Source organism: Anomaloglossus baeobatrachus, chromosome 2 (genome assembly GCF_048569485.1).
Source record: "Anomaloglossus baeobatrachus isolate aAnoBae1 chromosome 2, aAnoBae1.hap1, whole genome shotgun sequence".
NCBI classification, from domain to species: domain Eukaryota; kingdom Metazoa; phylum Chordata; class Amphibia; order Anura; family Aromobatidae; genus Anomaloglossus; species Anomaloglossus baeobatrachus.
This window is the reverse complement of record NC_134354.1, coordinates 527,125,128-527,141,250: the sequence shown is the minus strand read 5'-3', so window position 1 is coordinate 527,141,250 and position 16,123 is coordinate 527,125,128. Positions and strand designations below refer to the sequence as shown.

General features: G+C 46.4%; 1 protein-coding gene across 2 annotated transcripts in view; it reads right to left on the bottom strand.

Annotated features, from left to right (window-relative positions):
- Positions 1-5,495: 5,495 nt before the first annotated feature.
- Positions 5,496-16,123, bottom strand: part of LGALS9 (galectin 9) — a 34,514-nt gene continuing 23,886 nt past the window's right edge. For both annotated transcript variants that reach the window (XM_075334309.1, XM_075334310.1), the window contains 4 exons: positions 14,080-14,121; positions 10,156-10,247; positions 8,362-8,527; positions 5,496-5,977 (listed from right to left, as the gene is read on the bottom strand). In XM_075334309.1, coding sequence (XP_075190424.1) covers positions 5,831-5,977; positions 8,362-8,527; positions 10,156-10,247; positions 14,080-14,121 — 447 coding nt within the window. In that variant the 3' untranslated portion in view covers positions 5,496-5,830. The remainder of the gene's footprint in view (positions 5,978-8,361; positions 8,528-10,155; positions 10,248-14,079; positions 14,122-16,123) is intronic.

The following is a 16,123-nucleotide window of genomic DNA, read 5'->3' as shown; positions in this document are numbered from 1 at the left end:
CAGACCGACCGAGAGACCCAAAACCCCACCCGACAGGAGAATGGCAGAACAGAGGACAACGGAATACAGCAGACGAGGAGGTAGGAAGAGAGGCCAGGAAGAGCAACCACAGCCGACCACAAGGTTAAGAGCGGACAGGCGGCCCACAACGCAGCATTAGCAACGCCCCGACAAAAACACACCAGCAAGGGCAGGCCTGCGACGCGGGGTGGGGGGGGGGGGTTGGGGGAAGGGACTCCGCGACAGGAGGGCTGGCCGGGACGGAAGAGCCCAAGAACCTAGGGGCCCGGAACAAGCCCGCCACCAGGAGGGAGAACCAGGGACGGCAGGGCTGGAAGGGGAGCAGAAAGGAACACCAGAAGCGAAGCACGAAGCCCGAGGCGTCAGGGCCGGCGCAAGGTCAGGGAGGCGCAAGGCCACCGAGGCACAGAGGGCCAGAGACACAGAGGGCCAGAGACACAGAGGGCCAGAGACACAGAGGGCCAGAGACACAGAGGCCCCGAGGCAGGAGGCACAGAGGCCAAGAGGCACAGAGGCCAAGAGGCACAGAGGCCAAGAGGCACAGAGGCCAAGAGGCACAGAGGCCCGAGGCCAGGAGGCCCAGAAGCAGGAGGCCAGGAGGCCAGGAGGCACGGGGCCCCGAGGCCCAAGGCCGGGAGGACCAGAGGTCAGGAAGCCACAGAGGCCCAGAAGCCACAAAGGCCATAAAAGGCCAGGAGGCCCAGAGACCGGGAAGGCCGGAGGCCAGGAGGCAAGGAAGCACAGAGGCCAGGAGGCAACAGAGGCATGCGGCCAGGAAGCACAAGGCACAGAGGCCCGAGGCCAGGAGGCACCGAGGGCAGGAGGCAGAGAAACCCCGAGGCCAGGAGGCAGAGAAGCCTGAAGCCAGGAGGTACAGAGGCCCAAGTCCAAGAGGCACCGAGGGACAGAGGCACGAGGACAGGAAGCACGAGGCCCGGAACACGAGGCCAGGAAGCACGAAGCCAAGGAGCACGAGACCAGGAGGCACCGAGGACCGAGGCCCCGAAGCACAGAAGCCCAGAGGCACAGAGGCCACACAGGCGCAGAGGCCACACAGGCGCAGAGACCACACAGGCGCAGAGACCACACAGGCGCAGAGACCACACAGGCGCAGAGACCACACAGGCGCAGAGACCACACAGGCGCAGAGACCACACAGGCACCGAGGCAAACAGGCATAAGGGCCACAGAAGCCAGGAGGCCCCGAGGCCACAAAAGCCAGGAGGCCCCAAAAGCCAGGAGGCCCCGAGGCCCCAAAAGCCAGGAGGCCCCGAGGCCACAAAAGCCAGGAGGCCCCGAGGCCACAAAAGCCAGGAGGCCACAGAAGCCAGGAGGCCACAGAAGCCAGGAGGCCCGAGGCCACAGAAGCCCAGAGGCCACAGAAGCCAAGAGGCCCGGAGCCACAGAATCCAAGAGTCCCGGAGGCCACAGAAGGCAAGAGGCCCGGAGGCCACAGAGGCCAGGAGGCCACAGAGGCCAGGCGGCCACAGGGGCCAGGGTCCACCGAGGCCAGGAGGCCATAGGGGCCAGGAGGCCACAGGGGCCCAGGAGCTCAGAGGCAGGAGGCACAGAGGCCACCGAGCACAGACCAAGAGGGCACCCCGGCTCACACCCCAGGGCAGACACCACCAGGACGCCGGCCACAGCACAGCAGGAGGGACGCCGACGGCAGAGGGACTGACCTAGAAGGGGAGCAACCCCGGACAGAAGGGCAGGGGGAAGGGCTGGCAGAGATCGACAGCCGAGCCCCCCCTGAACCGCAGAAGCAGGAGCACAGCTTTCGGGCCACCGACAGACCGCGGACGCGGCAGGCCCAGGACACCCCCCCCCCCACGTGCACACGCCGTGCAGCGGCGAAGACGCAGGCACGCGTCAGGGAGAGGCTCCGGCCCGACCGCCATAGACTCACCAGCACCGCAGCGTCCGGCCAGGATGGAGGGGACCACGGGCTTCACTAGGAACCTTCCCAGCCGCTCCTGCATACTTCCGGGTCACTGCAGCAGGGAAGCGTGCACTGACGACGCGGCAGGGCCCCCCCCGCCGCGCACACGATCCGGTAGAAGCACACCCTGCTGCAGGCGTCATATCCCTGGAGGCAAAGCCGGACCAGGAGAAAGAGGACGAGGTTCACCGGAGGACGGAGTCCACGAGGGGAGCTCCACCGACCGTGCTTCCAGATCCAGAGCTCCGCCGTTCCCTAGGAGACTGCACGGACTCAACAGGACCCAGGCACTGTAGGTTTCGATCCCAGCAGGACAGGAAACCAACTGATGAGGGAGGGGGACCGCCCCTTTTTATCTGTAGGTTTCCTGTCCTGAAGGGGGCGGATCCCTCTCTCGTGGGTGCTGTCGTGACTAAAGGAAAAATGGTGACGTAGCAGCGACGTCGTTGTCGTTGCTGTGTGTGACACCACCTTAAGACTTGACACCCTCAAGGTGCAAATCTCGTCTCTCAGCTCCTTCTTTGATCAAGATCTAGCAAGCCACCGGTAGATTAGATTTGACTTCAGCAGGAAGGTTGCGTCCCAGACAAATTAATCTGGTCCCTCCATGGGACTGGAATGTAGTCCTTACTGACTTAACACAATCACCCTTTGAGCCTATCGCATAATCCACTCTACAAATACTATTATGGAAGACTACGTTCCTGGTAGCAATCACATCAGCCAGACGAGTGGGTGAATTACAAGCTCATTCTACTAGAGAGCGATATCTAGGAATCCTGGCCGACAGAATTATCTTCCGTCAAGACCAGTCCTTTCTCCCTAAAGTTGTGTCTGATTTCCACAGATCTCAGGACATAATTCTACCATCCTTCTGCCAGAATCCGTTGAGTCCCAGAGAAGAGGAATTTCATTCCTTGGACGTACGCAGAGCAGTTGTACATTATCTCCAGATGACCGAAGCTATAAGGAAGGACCATAATCTTTTCGTCCAGATCATTGGGGGAAAAAAAAAAAGTAGAAAAGGTGGCCAAGAGCACAATTGCTAACTGGATCAAACAGGCAATTATGGAAGCCTACAAAACTGAAGAACTATCTCCTCCGGATGACCTCAGGGCTCATTCTACTAGATCAATATCAGTTTCTTGGGCCGAGAGAGCCGACGCCTCGATCGAGCAAATATGCAGAAAGAAGAAAAGATGTCCAGCTCTTCAGGCAAGGAAAACCAAGGTCTTTAATCATGATTAAGGGTGAGTGTTTTCACCTGAAACGCGTAGTGCTGTTCAGGTCATTCGTTGTGTCTGCATAATGAAATAAAGATCTTTGTTTTCCTTGCCTGAAGAGCTGGACATCTTTTCTTCTTTATGACATACCGGGCTGTGGCAGTGCCTGTCCGTGCTCCAGGACGAAACCAGGACTGAGCTTTACACGGTGAGCTGATACATTCAACTGGGCAAATATGCAGAGCTGCCACCTGGTCGTGAGTCCATACCTTCACAAGACACTATATACTAGACTTATTGTCCAATAAGGAAAAACAAAAAGCCAGCACCAAATGTGCACTACAGCACCAAACATTCCAAACTGTACTTATTATAAAAAAATTTTTTGAGATTTTTGGCAAAAAAATTGCAATTTCTTGAGCTGCTTCGCCACGTCACGGCAAATCTCATTTGAAGCAGTCCTACACTAAAATATTTTTATAAAATGTGCCATACGGCCTCACATATGAATAGTAGAACTGCTCTTAGCAGCACTCACCTGGTCTATTTCAATCCCGTACCCATGACTGAGTCATGGCTGTGGGCGGGACAGGTCCAAGCAAATGCTGCATGAAGTAAATAGATTGTGGACAAAGCCTGATGACTTAAGGCCACTTCACACATAACGAGATCGTAAACGAGATCGTTACTACGTCACAGTTTCTGTGACGCAAGAACGACTTCAATTGCGATCTCGTCACGTTTGACACGTACCAACGATTCACCCCCTGCTGCGAAATCGCTGATCGATGCCGAACAGCTTGGGCCATTTCTGGCTCGTTGGAGTCCTGCTGGGCTGCATGAATCTGTATGTTTGACACCCTATTAACGATTTCGTTGACGACCTAGATGAGATGCACGAAGGCGTGTTGTTGCGTCCCCGTTTCCGCGCCCCTCTCTGCACCGATTGGTTAGCTCCAGGTGCAGGTGCGGCTTCGATCCGAAAAACACACCAACAAAGCGACCGGGTACAATGGACGAAGGAATCAGGGTGGAGACGCAGGTTCTATCTCAAAGCAAAGCGCAAAAGAAGTGACAAAGGGTGACGCGATCCAAAATTTAACCGCTAGATACGCCCCCAATCAGAACGCAGTATTGGCCGCCAATGAAAGCGGAGGGGGGGGTATGGAAAAGGCGACGCAAATGCACGCCTACGTGACTCACTGCATTTTACTACGCCCCTAATGGGATTAGAATCGTTAACATAGTTGCTGTGTGACAGGGTCCCAGCGATTTGAAAGATCGTTATACGGGACGCATGCTCGTTCATAAACTCGTTATGTGTGACACCCAACATGCGATTTCAACAACGACTCATAAACGATCCAGAAAGTGTGACGTAGTAGCGATCTCGTTCACGATCTCGTTATGTGTGACTGGACCTTTAATGTAAACAGTCACCAACCGCCAAAATCCAGACAGATGGAATACATCCCAAATTGGGGTGCATAGCAAGGTGGACTGCTTCAAATGAGATTTGCCGTGACGTGGCGAAGCAGCTCAAGAAATTGCAATTTTTTGCCAAAAATCTCAAAAATTTTTTTATAATAAGTACAGTTTGGAATGTTTAGTGCTGTAGTGCACATTTGGTGCTGGCTTTTTGTTTTTTCTTTATTGTCCAATAAGGACCTAACCTTCGGTCGGAAGGTCATCTCCCCTCCCCCCCCCCCCCCAGTACATTCGTTGGTACTTCTATTGTGCCGTCATGGAGGGTGACTAGAGAAAATAGAAATAGTTCTTACCAGTAATTCAGTTTCAGGGAACCCCCACAACAGCACGGATATTCCCTCCCTTCCTATTGTAAAATTTAATGGTTTTTTTACTGAAATAAAAGTTTAAGACCATTCTTGCCGGTGTATTTACTTGGAAAAAACACTGGAGATGTGAGGTGGGGGAAGGGTTATTTAACCTCTTTGTGTTTCCTGTCCCAATTAGGGCGTGGAGTTAACTCCTGTGGTGCTGTTATGTAGGGTTCCTAGAAACCGAATTACCGGTAAGAACTGATTCTATTTTGGGAGATTTTAATGGAAACCCCAACATAGACCACAAGATAAATGTTAAACTTGTCTTAAAAGGAGGAGATCAAAAAATATTTTGTACACCAAAATGCTACCAATGACTTGTTGCACTAATCCCACGCTAGTCTTGGGTCACATGCACGCGTTGAGTGTTTGGTGAGGGTTTTTTTTTACCTCAGTATTTGTAAGCCCAAACCAGGAGTGGTTTATATAAGATAATAAAAAATAAAATAACCTACCACACACAAGCAATTGAAATTTAAATTCTCAGTTTAATTCAAATACTAGGTTCAAGTGATTATATAAATTTATTTTTGTGTACTTTCATATAAAAGCATTTTGTACTATACATAATGGGGCAAATTTATCAGGGTAAGCATCTCATAACATTTATAATGAACAGTATTCTAGCAAGGACACATGACCTTGCAAAATAATGATGTGGACTAATGTGTGACATTGTCTAAGAATTATTGATAAATGTGCCCCAATGTTTTTCTTTGGTTACTCAAAATATGGGAAGTATATAAATGTGGTAAAGTAATCTAGAAAGTAGTAAATGCAGGGAGGGTCAATGGTGAACAAATCTAAATCTGAACGTGATGCAGTACAACATCGCCCTCAACTTGGAGGGAGTCAATTTGCTGGAGATTCGACACACGATGATTGAAGTTGCACACATGGCTCCCATTCACATTCACTCTAAAATGATGGTGTTCACAAACTATTTCAATCTGCAAAGAACAAAAAAAAATAAATAAATAAATAAAATAGAATAAGAAGTACACTTTAGGTATGTTGCTGTTAAACATATCCTCTATCAGATTTGTATGATCAGCCACATGGAAGTAGGCAGAGAGACGGCTGTCTGCCGTATATTCATTTAGCCAATTACATTATGCATTTGGCCAGTCTTAAGTTAAGTTAAGTTCCCATAATACATTTTTGGTGAATTTTAGAGACTTCATATTTGCACGCCAAAATCAAAACCACACAGCGTCTAAGGCTATATGCGCACGCTGCAGTTTTTGATGCTTTTCTGTTTTGTTGTCAGCAAACTCACTTTTGACTTCCCAGAAAAGTCTGGGAATTCAAATTTGCTGCGCGCACGTTTCATTTTTTTGTCTGCAGTTTGTCACAAACTTCTAAAAAAAAAAAAAAAAAAAAAAAAAAAAAGCAGCATGTTCATTGTTCTTGCTTTTTTGTTGCAGTTTTGTCACACTTTCTATACTGACAAACATATGAAGTCAGAATTGACAAAAACGCACAAAAAAAAAAAAAAAAAACACAACAACCGCAACACAAATGCACCATCATTACAAGATTTTTTTCCAGGCTCTGACACGGTGCAGTTTTGGTTGCAGTTAAAACTGCAGTGAACGCGTACAGGCAGATGAGAGCTGCCTCATTGATTAACATGTGTCCGAGTGCAATGCGAGAATTTCTCGTATTGCACTCGTGCGAGATAATCGCAAGTGAGAAGCCGGCCTTAGGCTGTGCACAGTGCGTTTTTCTGCTGCATTTTTGCTTACAGATTTTAACAAAAGCGGGCTTTACACGCTGCGACAAGCTAGCGATATCGTGAGCGATAGCACCCACCCACGTCGATGGCGCGTCACGGGGTGATCGCTGCCGTAGTGAATAATATCGCTATGGCAGCGTCACACGCAATTACCTCTTCACCGATGTCGCTGTGGCCACCGAACAATCTCTCCTTTAAGGAGGGGGGGGGGGTTCGTTCAGCGTCACTAAGCGGCTGCCCAATAGAAGCGGAGATGAGCGGCCAGAATATCCCGCCCACCTCCTTCCTTATTGCAGGTGGCTGCAGGTACGATGTCCCTCGTTCCTGCGGTGTCACACATAGGGATGTGTGCTGCCGCAGGAACGACGAACTACCTGCGTCCTGCAACAGCAACGATATTTGGGATTAGAACGACATGTCAACGATCAAGTGAGTATTTGATAGTTAACGGTCGTTCCTGCGTTTCACACGCAACAACGTCGCTAACAAGGCCAAATGTGCGTCACGAATTCCGTGACCCCCAACGACATCTCGTTAGCGATGTTGTTGCGTGTAAAGCCCCCTAAGTCTGCAATTAAATTTTTATGCCTGCAAAGTCTGAGAATCCTGAAGTGTTGTGCACACATTTAGGATTTCTTCCTTGCAGAAAAAAAAAAAAAAAAAAAAAAACAAAAAAAAAAACAAAAACAAACAACACAAAAACATACTGTATATAATCCACATGACTAGTAATGACGTTTTGTCCAAGCCCAATACCAGGAAGTACAGTGGAACCTCGATAAAGAAGTAACCCAGTTACCGAGTATTTTGCCGAGTAACGAGCAAAATACTCACCACACACTTACGGTTCCGGACATCCACCGCGCTCTAACCCGCTCTTGCAACACACACACACACACACACACACACACACACACACACACACGCTTCATGGAACTTGCATGTATCGGGTAACCGTGGGAAGGTCCTCCCTCCACAGGATGTGTATCTGGTAACCATCGCGACAAGGGAGGAGCGCCTGTCAGGCGCTACTCAAAGGCAGCACGCTGGCCAATCAGAGGATGCCTTTGACGTCAGCGCGCTGAGTGGGGAAGGTCCGGCATCGGTCGCCTTGGTTACCAGATACACATCTTGTACGGGCGAACTGCAAGTTCCAGGAGACCGGCGAGGGAACGGAAGGTAAGGTGAGCATAATCTGCGTTTGTGTCTGCGTGTGGCATGGCACAATAGGGCACCAGGATGGGACATTTAACAAGTTGTGGAATGAATTGTCTGCATTGCAATGATTTCCTATGGGAAATCTTGCTTTGCTGAACGAGTAACTGTGTTAACAAGCACAGTCCTAGAACAGATTGTTCTCATTAACCAAGGTTCCACTGTATCAAAAACAAAAAGCAGCTTAATTGAAAACACAATATGCAAAAACCAAAACATGCAATAACAGTTAAAAAAAAAAAAAAAAAAAAAAAAAAAACACACCACACAAAACTGCTGGGGTGGTGCTTTAAATGTGTATGTTTACGTATCCATCTATTTCTATAAAATGAGGCTCAAGTAAAAACATTTCTTCACATAACCATGTCTGCCTACACTTACCACAAAGCTCTGCCCGGGTGTGAAGCACAATCCTCCGCAAGGCAGTTGCCGTTCTTCTGTTCCCCAAGAGTTATTCAGCTTACTGTTTCGGACTATAGTGTTTTCTTTAAATCGTGGATTAAAATGAAAGGCAATTCCTCCACAAAAATTCAGGTTGATATGAAATCTGTGGAATTGACATATGTGATTACAATTATTCACACATCACTTTGTATAGAAGCTACTTCATAAGGGAAATGTATAATAGCAATATATTTAAATGCTACATTTATGGACATAGAAGATACATAGAAAATTGGTAACATGTTCAATACTTATGTCACCCACTTTATACAAGTATAAGTATTTTATTTTTCAGCTTAAGTTTTAGAGCAGGAAAGAAAAGAAATTTGAAGCAAAAAAAAAAAAAATTATATATTATATATGCTGACTTATTCAATACTTCGTTCACTTTCTGTAGGCATCGCCTAACTATAAAGTTAGAATGCTTTTAAAAAAAAAAAAAAAAAAAAAACACACAAGAAAACTTACCAAATTAAAAAAAGGGGACCTGTTGGCAGGTTCTCAATATAAAAGTAAAGCCACTACCTTTACAGCAGTCGAGCAACCCATTTATAAGCCCCCAATCCCCCCCCTAATATGGCGCAGTCTGGTCTGATTTGCGCTGGCTAATGCAGGTGGCATACCGCTGCACTAACGCCAATTGGGATGTGCTTAATAGTGAAAGTAGTTTGGTTGGTCAGATAATGTCCACTTGTCACAAATCCAACTCATATGGAACACACCCAGTCACTTGATTGGTCAGACAGCGAAAGGGGTGTGGCTTCATCATCATGACAACGGCACGATGATAGAAACATCCCACTGCTTCATCTGGAACACAACACACGCGCACCTTCGATCACGTGACCTTTGTAGGTCAAGTAATGCATGGTCCGGGGACACTCCCCGTATTGCGGCGTCGGTGTGCGCCCTCACCTGGCCAGGTTCTTCTGAGTGTCATCTGCTGAACAAGATGTCTCAGATGGCTGTTTGTTTCTAAGACTATGCAGAGTATTTATGTGCAATTCAATACAGCTTGCAATGTAGAAATTACATCTATGTAAATTTAGAGTGTCTTCAGTATTCATAACTGAAAGGGCATATCAACTCATTATCTATTAGCTCTATTTTATATGTCCATTTACATCTATGCACTTTAATAGTACTATGGTCATGCTAATGAGGCATTAGTCTACCATGCCATTGGGATTTACCTTTCTCCTACTGTTATTTTGGTGCTCTAATCACTATAATATTGTAAAAGAATTTAGTTGTTTAAAAATCATAATTAATGTATTGCGCCTCACATACTCAGTACATTATAATAATGATCAGACGTACACAGTGCAATACTCTGAAGAGATATATACAAATCCTAATTCTATTTGACCTACAGAATTGGATTCCACATCCATTGAGTTTACTGAGCGTCCAATCACAGTATAGCCCATGTATATTTAAATGTCAGTGTAAAGGCTCAATAGTTAATACTTGGTGTTGTAGACAAATCTGACTTAATGACTGCATGTAATTTTTTGTTCTCTCCATGTTTATGCAAGATTCCCTTGGAATCTCCAGTTTTCTCCCACAACCCAAAAAAAAAAAAAAAATATAATAATAATAATAAAAAAAAAAGTCTGTGATGGCAAGTACATTGATTCTGGATTATATAAGGCATATAAATAGCTTAATTTTAAAGCGCTGCCGAGTATGGTGGCACCATAGAAATAACAGCAATAGTGATTTTATTACCTTTGTGGGTGGTGTGCAGCAACAGCTCCTCTGATGACAATCACCTTGGAAGGAAACAAGCCTCCATGGATCTTTGTTTGGAATGGGATTGCCTGTATTTACAGAAAAGAAGGCAGTGGTAAACTTGGCACGTCCTCCTCCATTGCACCTTACTGTAATAGGTCAAGTTTTTTTTTTCCCTCAATAAAAAGGCATAATAAATTAACTATTCAGACGATTTGAGGGAATCAGTCAGCAGGTTTCTGCTATTCAAGCGAGCAGCATAATAAAGGAGCCGAGAGCCTGATGAGTTGCTTATTAGGCTATGTGATGTACTTACAATCAGTATTTTATCTTTTAGAGATTATCACAGCCTGACTACATCTAAAGGCCCCGTCACACTAAACAACATCGCTAGCAACATCGCTGCTAACGAACAACTTTTGTGACGTTGCTAGCGATGTTGCTGTGTGTGACATCCAGCAACAACCCGGCCCCTGCTGTGAGGTCGATGGTTGTTGCTGAATGTCCTGGGCCATTTTTTAGTTGTTGCTGTCCCGCTGTGAAGCACAGATCGCTGTGTGTGACAGCGAGACAGCAACAACTAAACGTGCAGGCAGCAGGAGCCGGCTTCTGCGGAGGCTGGTAACCACAGTAAACATCGGGTAACCAAGAAGCCCTGTCCTTGGTTACCCGATATTTACCTTTGTTACCAGCCTCCGCCGCTCTCACTGTCAGTGCCGGCTCCTGCTCTGTGCACATGTAGCTGCAGGACACAGAGTTAATTAACCCGATGTGTGCTGTAGCTAGGAGAGCAAGGAGCCAGCGCTCAAGTGTGCGCTGCTCCCTGCTCTGTGCACACATCGGGTAATTAACCCGATGTGTGCTGTAACTATGAGAGCAAGGAGCCAGCGCTCAGTGTGCGCTGCTCCCTGCACGTGTGGCTGGTCACTGGTTGCTGGTGAGCTCACCAGCAACTCGTGTAGCAACGCTCCAGCGATCCCTGCCAGGTCAGGTTTCTTGTGGGATCGCTGGAGCGTCGCAGTGTGACATCTCACCAGCAACCTCCTAGCAACTTACCAGCGATCCCTATCGTTGTTGGGATCGCTGGTAAGTTGTAGTGTGACTGGACCTTTAGATGCAGACCAGCCAGGCTACTCTAACGCTGCCCCATGGATTGTTAGCTTACTGTGTAAACTGAATTGTCGGCAAGCTGCTTGACGGGGGTGTGGGTGGCATTATACACAGAGCAGAAGCTCTGCTACAGAAAAAACAAGGATTCAATCAAAACTACAACAAGCACTCAAGTGTGATGCGTCGCTGGAATCAGGGCCTCTGTCTCTACATTATGCTGGTCAAATTCCCTTTAACCCCTTCAGCGACGGGCGCTTTCCGTTTTTTTTTTTTGCTCCCCTTCTGAGAGCCGTAACTTTATTTATTCTTCCATCAATATTGCCATATAAAAGGGATGAGTTGTACTTTTAAATGAAACCATTAGTTTTACCATATAGTGTACTGGAAAGCAGCAAAAAAGTTCCAAGTGTGGAAAAACTGCAAAAAAAAAAAAAAAAAAAAAAAAAAAAAAAAAAAAAAAGTGATCGCACAGTAGTTTTTGGGATCTTTTATTCACCATGTTCACTATATGGCAAAACTGATGTGTGGGTATGATGCCCGAGGTCAGTGCGAGTTTGTAGACACCAAACATGAATAGGTTTACTTATATCTAAGGGGTTAAAAAAAAAAAAATTCACAAGCTTGTCCAATAAAAGTAGCGTACGTTTTGCGCCATATTCCCAAACCCGTAACGTTCTCATTTTTTGAGATCTATGGCTCAGTGATGGCTTATTTTTTGCGACTCGAGCTGACATAATTAATGGTACCATTTTTTGCGCAGATGCTACGTTTTGATCGCCTGTTATTGCATTTTGCGTAAAACTTGCGGCGACCAAAACTTAATTTTGACGTTTGGTAAACGGCGTAGCGGCAAAAAAAATTCCAATCAGATTAATTGATTTTATATTTTGATAGATCGGGCATTTCTGAACGCGGCGATACCAAATGTGTATATTTAACCCTTTAATTTTCAATGGGGTGAAAGGGGGGGGGGGGGGCTGATTTGAACTTTTAGGATTTTTTTTTTTTAAAACTTTTTTTACTTTTCTTATTTTACTAGTCCCCTAGGGGGCTATATGGATCAAACAATACAATCGCTCTGCCCTATCTGCTGATTACAGCTACACAGCTGTAAACAGCAGATATGCTCACTTTCTGCTTCACTTTGCTCCGGGCCGAGTGAAACCGAAAGGGATTCATGTTAGCTACATCACATTAGGTGTCATCACATGACCCTGTGCTACCATGGCAAACACCGAAAATCACGTGATCACGCACGTGACTTCCAGTGGGGGCGGCGGTAAGTGAAAGTAATGGCCGCGCGCAAAAGGGATATTCCCATCTCTAAGATCCTATCCCAATATGTAGTAGATGTAAATTATAGTAGGAAATCCTTTAATTAGAAATGTAGTATAGGTCTCCTGATATGGCCATGTCTCTTACCTCATGTGCAGGGCATTGGAGCTTAGGTATCCATGTTTACGTCCCCTCATAGTGAGAGTGTTAGTCAGCTGCTTGTAGATGTACGAAGAAAGAAAAATTCAGCTCACCCGTATATGTATCCGCTCAGTTCAGATGGGATGCAGGATGTCCACCGGACAGGCAGGTCCGTAGAGGCAATAGCAAGGAGTAAGGACGGGACTCAGCACCAATTCCAGGATAGAAAAAATATAAATCCAACGAAAAATATATAAAAGTGTAGAAACTTTATTCACCGATTAATAATCCAAGAAAAACATCGATTCCATGAAGACATCATTGCTTGACGCGTTTCGGACAGTTGGAATGTAGATAAGTCCTTAATCATAAGCATCTTATGATTAAGGACTTATCTACATTCCAACTGTCCAAAATATTTTTTGTATCCTGGAATTGGTGCCGAGTCCTGTCCTTACTTGTAGATGTAACCATGGATACCTAACCTACAATGTCCTGCACATGAGGTAAGTAACATGGCTATATCCGAACTAAACTACATTCCTAAATGGAGATATTTCCTAATATTATTGCACTTACTACCTATTGGGATAGGATCTTTGAGATGGGAATACCCCTTTAAAAACACAAGTATTTTAATCCCTAGGCTATGTGCCCACAGGACAATGTAGCTGCGGATTGTGCCGCAGAAAACCTGCGGATTTATCTGGATTTTCCAGATAAATCTGCAGGTTTTAGCTAGTACAGACACTCCCCATGTTATCCTATGGGACATGGGGTGTGCTGTATCAATGGTGTGGTATGTGTGCAGCTGCAGAATACGCTGCGGATGCTTCGCAGCCACACGTAACTGCATGTCAATGATTCCAGCAGAAATATATGCGGATGTCCCACCTTTCCACTATGGAGATTGAGGACGGGACTGTCCGCAGGTTTTGCGCAGCTATTACGCTGAAATTCCACAACAATGGATTGCTGCGGATTCCGGGGAGCTGCTGCGGGAAACCTGCGGATATATCTGCGGGTACATTGTCCTGTGGCCACAGCCTTAAACACTTCTCTTCCACAATTCAAATCTGAAAACATTTTTGCTTAATGATGCAGCAGTATAAGGACTTGTTTTAGCCAAATAATTTGTATTTTAAAGGGGATCTGTTATTAGATTCATGCTGCCTAAACCACAAGTAGCATAAATAAGAGTGGGTATGCAATTGCAGTCCAGTATAATGAACTCGAAAACACCCATATGAGCGCCAGTTGACTGGCAGGCACAGATCTATGGCCGTGTACAGAATTGTGCTCCACCAGGAATAATGTCTAAAACGGGGCAATTCTTTACTACTTGCAGCTAGCTATGAATATACAGCACAGAAGGGATCTACTTTGTGTACTTACATAACTTGCTGGTGGACATTGGCCAGGATTAAATGGAGGTGGCTGTAAAAGGAAATTAAAATTTTAAAGTTCTCAGAAAAAACAAAAAACAAAAAAAAAAACAAAACAAAAACACACACCACCACACACAAAACAACCTGCACCAAAAATAAATGAATAGGGGTATTCCAGTATAGAAAGCAGTGTATTAGTTAACACCTTTAATAATTATGAAAGAAAGAGGGCATGCTGTACATTCCTTTACTATAGTTTAACCCCTTCAGCCCCCAGCCTGTTTTCACCTTAAAGACTGGGCCATTTTTTACATTTCTGACCAGTGTCACTTTGACAGGTTATAACTCTGGAACGCTTCAACGGATCCTGGCGATTCAGAGATTGTTTTTTCATGACATATTGTACTTCATGTGAATGGTAAATTTATCAAAACCCATATAATTTGTATCTAGAATAGAGGATATACTACCATATAACCATGAAAAACCTCTAAAAAAAAAAAAAAACAATTTTATTAAGAAGGGAATTTTGTTTACTTACCGTAAATTCCTTTTCTTCTAGCTCCAATTGGGAGACCCAGACAATTGGGTGTATAGCTTCTGCCTCCGGAGGCCACACAAAGTATTACACTTAAAAGTGTAAACCCCTCCCCTCTGCCTATACACCCCCCCGTGCATCACGGGCTCCTCAGTTTTGGTGCAAAAGCAGGAAGGAGGAAACTTATAAATTGGTCTAAAGTAAAATTCAATCCGAAGGAAGTTCGGAGAACTGAAAACCATTCAACATGAACAACATGTGTACACAAAAGAACAGCCCGAAGGGAACAGGGGCGGGTGCTGGGTCTCCCAATTGGAGCTAGAAGAAAAAGGAATTTACTGTAAGTAAACAAAATTCCCTTCTTTGTCGCTCCATTGGGAGACCCAGACAATTGGGACGTCCAAAAGCAGTCCCTGGGTGGGTAAAATAATACCTCGTAATAGAGCCGTAAAACGGCCCCTTCCTACAGGTGGGCAACCGCCGCCTGAAGGACTCGCCTACCTAGGCTGGCATCTGCCGAAGCATAGGTATGCACCTGATAGTGTTTCGTGAAAGTGTGCAGGCTCGACCAGGTAGCCGCCTGACACACCTGCTGAGCCGTAGCCTGGTGCCGCAAAGCCCAGGACGCACCCACGGCTCTGGTAGAATGGGCCTTCAGCCCTGAGGGAACCGGAAGCCCAGAAGAACGGTAGGCTTCAAGAATTGGTTCCTTGATCCACCGAGCCAGGGTTGACTTGGAAGCCTGCGACCCTTTACGCTGGCCAGCGACAAGGACAAAGAGTGCATCCGAGCGGCGCAGGGGCGCCGTACGAGAAATGTAGAGTCTGAGTGCTCTCACAAGATCTAACAAGTGCAAATCCTTTTCACATTGGTGAACTGGATGAGGACAAAGAGAAGGTAAGGAGATATCCTGATTGAGATGAAAGGGGGATACCACCTTAGGGAGAAATTCCGGAACCGGACGCAGAACCACCTTGTCCTGGTGAAACACCAGGAAAGGGGCTTTGCATGACAGCGCTGCTAGCTCAGACACTCTCCGAAGTGATGTGATTGCTACTAGGAAGACCACTTTCTGCGAAAGGTGTGAAAGAGAAATATCCTTCATTGGCTCGAAAGGTGGTTTCTGAAGAGCCATCAGCACCCTGTTCAGATCCCAGGGTTCTAACGGACGCTTGTAAGGAGGGACTATGTGGCAAACCCCCTGCAGGAACGTGCGTACCTGTGGAAGTCTGGCTAGGCGCTTCTGAAAAAACACAGAGCGCTGAGACTTGTCCCTTAAGGGAGCCAAGCGACAAACCCTTTTCCATTCCGGATTGAAGGAAGGACAGAAAAGTGGGCAAGGCAAATGGCCAGGGAGTAAAACCCTGATCAGAGCACCAGGATAAGAAGATCCTCCACGTCCTGTGGTAGATCTTGGCGGACGTTGGTTTCCTGGCCTGTCTCATAGTGGCAATGACCTCTTGAGATAACCCTGAAGACGCTAGGATCCAGGACTCAATGGCCACACAGTCAG